Source organism: Tupaia chinensis, unplaced genomic scaffold (genome assembly GCF_000334495.1).
Source record: "Tupaia chinensis unplaced genomic scaffold, TupChi_1.0 Scaffold000226_1, whole genome shotgun sequence".
Taxonomy (NCBI): domain Eukaryota; kingdom Metazoa; phylum Chordata; class Mammalia; order Scandentia; family Tupaiidae; genus Tupaia; species Tupaia belangeri.
The window spans coordinates 5529234-5537996 of NW_006159701.1; the positions used below are offsets into that span (position 1 = coordinate 5529234).

General features: G+C 50.1%; 1 protein-coding gene across 1 annotated transcript in view; it reads right to left on the reverse strand.

Annotated features, from left to right (window-relative positions):
- Positions 1-2590: 2590 nt before the first annotated feature.
- Positions 2591-8763, reverse strand: part of LOC102500963 (SEC14-like protein 3) — a 17381-nt gene continuing 11208 nt past the window's right edge. The window contains exons 9-12 of the mRNA XM_006147922.2: positions 4244-4350; positions 3725-3864; positions 3471-3640; positions 2591-2898 (exon numbers count right to left, since the gene is read on the reverse strand). Coding sequence (XP_006147984.1) covers positions 2777-2898; positions 3471-3640; positions 3725-3864; positions 4244-4350 — 539 coding nt within the window. The 3' untranslated portion in view covers positions 2591-2776. The remainder of the gene's footprint in view (positions 2899-3470; positions 3641-3724; positions 3865-4243; positions 4351-8763) is intronic.

The window sequence follows — 8763 nt, forward strand, 5'->3', positions numbered from 1 at the left end:
GTGGTTTTCAAGCTGCTGGGTCTGGGACTCGAACCACGCTGTTAGCCATATGGGATCCAGTCACCCTAACCACCTTTTTTTCTTTCTATTTATGAGCACATGAGCATGTATGTGAAAGTGAAACGGAGAGAGAGAGGGGCACCCTCCACACGGTCTGGTCATGCCACAGTCCCTTTGGCCCTCCAGCCCATCAACTCTTGGGCACTCGGGAATGTGCCCAGTGTGTTTCAGGCTGCCGGGCCAGGGACTCGAACTGAGTCACCATGTGAGACCCAGCTCTTGAGCAGCACAGTACCACTATGCCCTGGAGTGGACCCGAGGGGTGCCTTTGGATCTTTGCTCCAGCTCTGACCTTCCACTCCACGTGCTCTCTCTGCCTCCTGGTAACCATCTGGCCCCCACGCTCCACCCCCGCTTCCATAACGGCGTGCTCTGACGAATGACAGTATCCAACACTGCTCATGGCATCCTTAGTCCCCAGAGCCCCACCCTCGCCCTGTGACCCTACTGCAATATGGGCGTGAGGGTGACACCACCCTGTCCCCCAACTCTGCACCACTGACACGGAGCCGTCCTCTCTCAAGGATCCCATTGTGGGCTTGAACTGAATTGCAGGTGCTTCTGCCATCTTCCAAGAGGGTGAATCCACCCCCATCTTTCCTTCCTCCTTCCTCATCTCCCTCGTCCCTGACTTGCAGGGTTGCCAGGTAAAATAAGGGATGCTCAGTTACATTTTAAGATCACTTTTTAAAAAAGTTTATTTCTTCCATGAGTGAGAGAGACAGACAGACAGACAACACCCCGAACAGGGTCTGGACACCACAGCCCACCTCCAGCTTCGGCCAGCCCCAGATCATGTCACACATTTGTCTGGCATCCTCAGGGAGGTCTTCAGATTTGAACCTGGAACCTTTCCATGTGGGTCAATCTCGCAGAGTGCCAAATTACCACTGTCACTGCCTGGCCCCTTCATTAAATTTTAATCTCAGATAAACAACCAATAAATCTTAAGTGTGCCTAAATATGCCTTTTTTTTTTCTTCTAAACTTGACATCTCTCACTTGCTCTTCCATTCCTGCCCCCTGCCCCCCACTACCCCCGGCTCAGAAAGCAGGCGGCGGGGGAAAAGGTAAGGCGAGCAGCCTTAGCTCCAGCCGGTTTCTGCCCCCTCCATCTCCATGGGCTCGAAGAAACACCGGTGCCTTTGGGAGCTCAGTTTCCCATCTATAAAAGGCAGAGGAGACCCTGCACAGGTACCAGATTAGACTCAGAGTCAGACCTTGTGGTCAGTGGGTGAGCTCACACCCAGTGGGTATGACCCTCAGCTCGCCGCCAAGGAGACTCTCCCAGCATCAGCCATGTCCCTTGGCTCCCATTCATCCCTTCTCTGGTAGAATCTGCCTCCTCCTTGCAAGAGCCATGTCAGGACCTGGGATCAAGCCAGCGTTTTCACATCCTTAACTCAGAGCAGGAGACTGGGAAGGAAATGGGAACCCTGGCCTCTCCCCCAGTCATCCACGGGCGTGGGGGGTGTCAGGGATTTTCACAGGTGCTCCGTGAGCAGTGGAGAGGATGCTGAGCTTGGCATCCCCAGCCCCTGCCCGCTCTGCTGTGAGCCTTGTTAGATGAGCTGCTTAAGCATGATGGCTCTCCATGGCTCCAGACGCCCTGTGGGGCTGCCACCTCCTCCAGCCACAAACAGGGACTGGAGAGGATGACGCCAGGACACTTCCTGGGAAGACCTAAGACAAGTTGTTGCTGCTCTCTTCCTTGGTAGAAGTAGGGTCTTAGAGGATGGTATTATGGAGCAGTTAACCTCTTGAAAACAAAGAAAAAACAAAACAGCCCTGGGTTCTAGACCTGTCACCTCAGCTTCATAATACTGGGCTGGTGGCTTCCTCTCTCTGAGCCTCAGTTTGCTCATCCTAAAATGGTCATGAGATAGCTCGAGAGTGAAATGCTCTAAGCTCGTAAGGTGTGTGGCCCCAGGACAGAGCGCTCGTCAAGTGGTAGTGGGGCTTATTAATACGCCAGGCATTGGCTGGGGCTGGTCATGACTCCCTTTAATTGCTTAAATATAAGGTAAAATTTCACTGGAAGGGGTGAAGGTGGGAAGGAGGGACGGGGGAAACGGAGCGCCCCGCATCAGAAAAAGCCCCATCTAGGGATCGCCTATCAGAGAGAGGGGCTTGTCCTCTGTGGCTGGAGCCCCACCGAGGAAGCCAGTGCCGGAAATCCGGTTGGAGTCCTGGCCACCATCCCTCCGCCCCTGTCCAAGGTGCTGAAACCCACCCCTAGCGGTTCCTCCTTGTCACGCACATTCACGGATCGCCTGCTTCTTTCTATCCTCCATTCAAGTCCACAATACCCACTGAGCTTCTATTAAACAGGGGGTGGGAGGAAAAAGAATTCAAACATGTCTCCAATCCAAGCTGCTCACAGCTGATAGGGAAGGGAGGTCAAGCTCACACAAATGCCTTAGGATAGCTGAGCACGATGGCTAGGAGACTCGGTTTCCTAATTTTTTTGTCATTCAATGACACTCATCTCTTGCCTTTACCCTCCTTCCTCTTCTGCAACTTCGGTACCCTCCAAGGCTGTGCCTCTCATACCTTTCCTGATCTGACCACAGCAGATGAATCTCCTCCCGGGCAGCTATTTCTGTAGTTACTAATGTCGCAGAGTCAGAGGACTACTGATCGATTTGGGGGAGGGAGGGTAGGATATATATAGAGAAAGCAGAAAGTCAAGGGTCTCTGAGAAGCAAGAGAGCCACCTAGACAGGGGTGAGCTCCTTGTCGTATTTCTGCATGCCCTCGTCTGGCAGCAGCACCTCCACTGTGAAGCTGACCTTCTTGGCGTGGACGAAGCTATAGGTGTTGTCAAAGCGCAGGACATCTGAGGGACAGATGCACATATGGACAGTTAAGCTTGGTTCCACACTTTCTGCACCCCTGCCCCAGCTCTGGGGAAGGACAGGCGGTGTTCCCACCTGCTTTGCATGCCAAGCCCAGCTATGTTCCCACCACATCTTCTCCTCTCCCCGTGGGAGCTGCCACCCCGATGCAGAGCCTATAAAACACTCTGACTTTCTCCTGGCATGTGCCCAGGTCTGGATCTATGGCACCGACTGGCAATGGGAACAATGATCATTGCAATCCATTGTCTCCACAGCTGGACTCTCGCATGTTGGAGGTGTGAGCTGGGAACGTCAGGGACTCTCCATGCCCCTTGAGTGATGGGGGGGTGCTGGACCAGGCCTGTTGCACACCCTTTGCCTCCTTCTGAGCACCCCAAAGAGGTGGGGTTGTACCTCCTGGCTCCTAGGTGAGCAGCCCACGGTTCTTCCCAGATTGGTCAGACTTTGGCCCTGGATTATGCGGTTGCCCGGGTGGCATGTCCCTGGTCAGGGTGGAGAGTCACTGCCCCTCATGCCTCTCTAAACTGTGGGCCTGTCGAAGTGGACTTACAGACACCGGCCTCTGTGCAGGTGAGGCTCCCGTCCTCGGGCACCATGTGGGCGTTGTAACGCTGGCTAGGCAGCACCTCCGTCATCTCCCCCGCCCGCTGCCGCTCCCCCATCTTGGTCTTCAGGAACACCCCAAAGCCGATGTCTGCATTGTCAGAGGAGAACTGCCACCTGAAAGAGACACGTTGCTGTGGAGACTGCTGGGTCCCGGATGGTTAGGGTGCAGCCAGGGCTGAGACCATGGCTTTTCCTTACCTGAGGACGCAGCCCGGAAACAGGATCTCATACTCCACCTGGTGCGAGGAGCCACGGCTGATCTGCACCGAGTGCTCGTACTGAGTCTTCACCTGGTCCCGCACATACATGGATTTGGGGATCTCCCCACCGTAGTTGATCTGCAGACAGAGGGTGGGGTGGGCTTGCTGCCTCTCCTGCCAGGGCTGATGTCACTTCTTTCGCCTGAGACCCTTTCACCACCTCCTAGAATTACCTGCTCACCCTGAACCCTCCCCAGTTCCACCAGACCCTTCCCTGACTTGCCTGGGCCAGGACTCCCCCTGGGACTTTTCCCTTCCAGCTCATTCCTCTGGATCAAAACCCCCTTATTTCTCATTTGCCTGTAGGGCTGAGAGCCCCAGAGGGCCAGGGCTGGGACTGTCTAACCTCAGTTCACAGGCGGCTCTCTACAGAGAGGTGTACAATGAGCGAGGGGCTGGGAGGGGGCCCCAGTTCTATTCTCCAAGCCTGCCCTGCCCTGGGCAGGGCTGTTCATACCTTGGTTAAACATTTGGGGTTTCCATCTGGGTCAGTCAGGGTCCCCCCAAACTGGGCAGGCAGTTCCTCAGGACTGATGAGTTTGAGCAAGCCTTCCTTCCAGTTATCTGGAGCAGGGGGATTGAAGGGTGAGTATTAAGATGGAGGGGACCATCAGCCTCCCCACCCACCAGGATGACCTTCATGAAGAGGCCCCACAGAAGCCGAGCTGCCAAAGCCACTCCCCCCACCTCCCGCCTTCAGGCTGTAGAAAGTGTCTTTCTCAGCCTCATGCTGCTATGGAAACCTGTGTTTTCCCTCAGCTGATGTGTTTGCACATTCTTCAAGTTCTCCCAGGCAGGAATAACAAAACTGAGAGCTAATTGTCCAAAGAAGACTTAATTTTTTTTTTTAAAGAGAAAAGTTACTTATTCAATGACAGTAATTAATTGATGTACAGAAAATGAATTCCACAATGATGGAGTCGTCAGAAAAGTCAGGATATTTTTGGGTAGAAAAATACTCCACAATTTCCTCAAAGACCTAATAGTTCCAATGTTAAAACAATAGATTGAGCTATCAGGAAAGTCATGATGCATTTTTGCATAGAAAAATTTGTCATGGGAACCAGCAGTTAGCGTAATGGCTATGCCGCTGGACTCCCACGTAGTCGACCGTGATTCGCGTCCCGGACCCAGTGGCTTAAAACTCACGCCGGGCACGTGTGCGTGCGTGCCCAAGATCCCGAGAGGAGAATGGAGGAGAAGGGATTGCAGTGTGACCATCCCCTCTGGGGAGTGATTTCTCGCTTTCTGTCTCTTTGTCTCTGTCTGTCTGGCGAGCACACGCGCCCTATAGCGAAAACCTCTACAAAAAAAAAAAATTGTCATGACTTTCCCAAAGACCCAATAAATTTCCCCCCCTTTTTTTGTTGCTATTTCCTTTTTCTTTCTCTCTCTCTTTAAATGTATTTTATTTTAGAGACTTAATTTTTTTAATAATTATTTTGTTTAATATTATTATTTTTTAATTTGACTAGAGAGAGAGAGAAAGTGAGAAAGCAAGCCACCAGGTCCAAGACTTGAACTGCTGTCATCAGCCATGTAAGAGTACAGCACCCCCAACCATTATGCCACCTGCCAGCCTCCTGAAGGAGACTTCAAAGCCCAGTGAGATCAAGAACTTTCTTGGGGTTACTCAGGGAGTAAGTGGTATACCTGTCAGCCTTCTTGGTGGGGGATTGAGAGCCCTGAGTCTTTGGGGGTACTCTCCTTGCCCCCATTTAATCATGAGCCATAATGCCCATTACTATTCTTTGTGCCCCAGGTAAGGCTGGGTTCTGGGTCCTGGGGTGTTGCTATAGCCCCCCTTGTGTCTAATCCAAGTGAACACTCATGGCTATGGGGTATTCCTTTTCTCCAGTGGGATAAGAGCAGGGTCCACAATGCCTGGCATGCCGGTTGAATACACAGAGCCTATGGGATGCCAAGTGGGGCAAAGGCCTCGGACTCGGGGCCCAGAGCGTGGCAGCAACCCAAACTGGCCTAGGATTTGGTGGGCTTGGAAGATAGGTGCATGGGCCCCTCAAACCAAGTAGCATTGTGATCCACAGAGCTGCCCAGCCCAGGGGAACTGGGTAGTGGTGAGTGCTTGGGTATCAGGGAGAGAAAAATGAGGATTTGTAAGACCTCTCCTCCATACATCCAAATCCTCAGTTTTTCTCTTTCTTTCTTTCTTTCTTTCTTTCTTTCTTTCTTTCTTTCTTTCTTTCTTTCTTTCTCTTTCTTTCTTTCTTTCTTTCTTTCTTTCTTTCTTTCTTTCTTTCTTTCTTTCTTTCGTCTTTCTTTCTTTCTTTCTTTCTTTCTTTCTTTCTTTCTTTCTTTCTAATTACGAGAGAGAAAGAGGAGAGAGAGAGAGAAAGTATACCTCAGTGGGGCATGGCCATGACACAATTTCTTTCTTCTATTTCTCCATCTCACCAGGATTTGGGGCATGCACGTGAATCTAGCATGTTTTGCAAGCCATCAGGGCCAAGACCTCAGAGAGTGGAGCTGAAACTACTTACTTCCCAGCACTACAATTTTCCTGCGAGTGTCCTCACTCAGGAAGGGTTTCATGAGGTTGTAGCCCACAGGGAACAGTTTGGTAGCTGGAGAGAGAGACAAGAAAGGATAATGGGAAGAAAAGAATTCCATTGGGTCACTGTCGCCATCACCATCACACCCAGCACTACAGAGCAGTCGTGATTAATCCTGGCCAGTTCCAGTGCCCTACACCCAACAAACCATCCAACTTGCCAACAAACTAAACAATCATCCAATCTATCGACCACCCATGTAATCAACAAACAAGCCAGCCATTGAACTTCCTCATCAGTCCGCATTCAGCCAACCAATAAACCAGCCAATCTACCAAATGGCCAACCAACTATCCAACTGATCAAAGTCAATGGCCAGCAATCAACTAATTCACTTTCTAACAAGCCATCCAATCACCCCATCCTCTGAATATAGTAAAAAAGACCCCTAGTAAACCAGTCAAACAGCAAACTAATCAGTCAACTGAGTAACAAGCTAATTGCCCAACCAACTGCTCTCTCTAGCCAGTCGATTATTTAGCCAGCCAGTAGAACATCCAAATAACCAGCCAGTCAGTCACCCAAGATTCAGTCAAACAACCAATCAAACTAATCAACCTGCCAACCAGTCATCCAAACAATCAATCAACCAAATGAAACCAACCAGTCAATCAGTTAACCAAGGTAAAAATTAGTCAACTCTCCAACCAACTAACAGTCAATTGACTAGCCAGGCAACCACTGCCACTTAAGCGGACAACCAATTAACCAACTAATTGACCAACCAACCAACCAACCAACCATTAATCATACAATACATTCTTCAATCTACCCACCCATGCAAACAACAAGCACCCAAATACCTATTGAGAGTCTACTGGAACCAGGCCTGTGAGGCATACAACAAAAGTGGAGAATCTGGGCCCTTACCTTCAAATAGATGACTTGGCCAGAAAACACAGAATGAACACACATATAAGACAACTGGAGGTCCCCAGAAAGTGGCAAACAGAAAAGACAAGATTATCTGCACCAGTTGCTAGTGCCAGAGCTGATCTAGGCATGGGGAGGTAATTATAGAGAGGAGACGAGAGCGGGAAGGAAAAGCTCTTGCAGTAAGGCCAACCAGAGAGTTGCCATTTATTGAGCACTTGTTTTGTGCTGGGCACTCTAAGTTATTGGCATGCACCCAAGCAACCAGCTTGTCTCATAAAAACCCTGGGACAAAGGCACTGTCATCTTCCTCAGAGTGCAGACGAGGAAGCAGAAACACAGATAAATGAAGTCACTTGTCATGTACCTTTCACAATGAGCATGAACTTCAGAGTCTCCGGGTAATTCTCTTCAAGGAGGCCAAAGAACTGTGGAACCAAGAATGACACCTTCAGAGCTCATGCCTTACCTTCTCCTATCCCCATCTCCTTTTCTCTCCTGCCTGGAAGTATCAGAGACCCATGGAGCCTTTTCCTCTTTGTCATCACCTCCACTGGCCCCTGAAGGGGACCTTCTCACTTAGGACTATTATAACTACACCCTAATAATAATAATCATTTAATTAAAATTTTTTTTCCTATTTGGTGTATGCACTTGCCAGAGAAAGAGAAAGTGAGAAATCACCCTTCTGTGGGGGGATGGCCACAACGCAATCCTTTCTCCTCCAATCTCCTCTTGAGATTTTGGGCATGCACACATAGGTGCATGGTGTTTTTCAAGCCATTGGAACAGAACAGTCTGCCATGTGGGATCCAGCTGCCTGAACTACCACACTATTGGCAGGCCTGAGAGTTGTCATTTGTAGAGTGAATACGATAGTATTGTGATAGTAATAATGCCTACTGTTTAGTAAATGTTCACTATTGGCCAATCACTGTGTGTACACTCTGTAATGACTCACTGCTGTACCCTCGTCACTATCCCTATTCTGTAGCAGAGGGAGGTGAACTGACTTGCACAGTCTCCGAGCTAGGAGTGACAGGACCAGGGAGGGTTTGGCAGAAGCTGGTCCCTATGGTCTCAGTACAAATGTGCATGAGACCTGTTCAGTGGGATCTTTGTTAGGTTTTTGGGGATGTAAGTCGTCATGATGCGGTCCAGGAAGGCAATGACTTTTTACTAAATCTTGGCTCTGAGTGAGCAACAGGGTCACAACAGCCCAAGCTGATCTTTAAAGCAAGGTGCCTACAGGCCTTCATCTCACCTCCTGGTACACTTCCACCAGAGGTTTCCAGAAGTGCTTCAGCCCCAGGCCCTCACAGTCAAATATCATCACAATGGTCTCGATCTTCTTCCCCAGCTGTGAGGAGGAGAATAAGGATCAGTTCCAGGGTTTAGGGTGCAAACTGAGAAGAGGGTAATCCAAATACACGGACACTCAGGGGTTCTAGCCTCCTTCCTTCCACCACCCTGTCCTCAAAGGAGCAAGTGGAGGACAAAGCATTGCATTTCCCCACATGTCCATCATGAA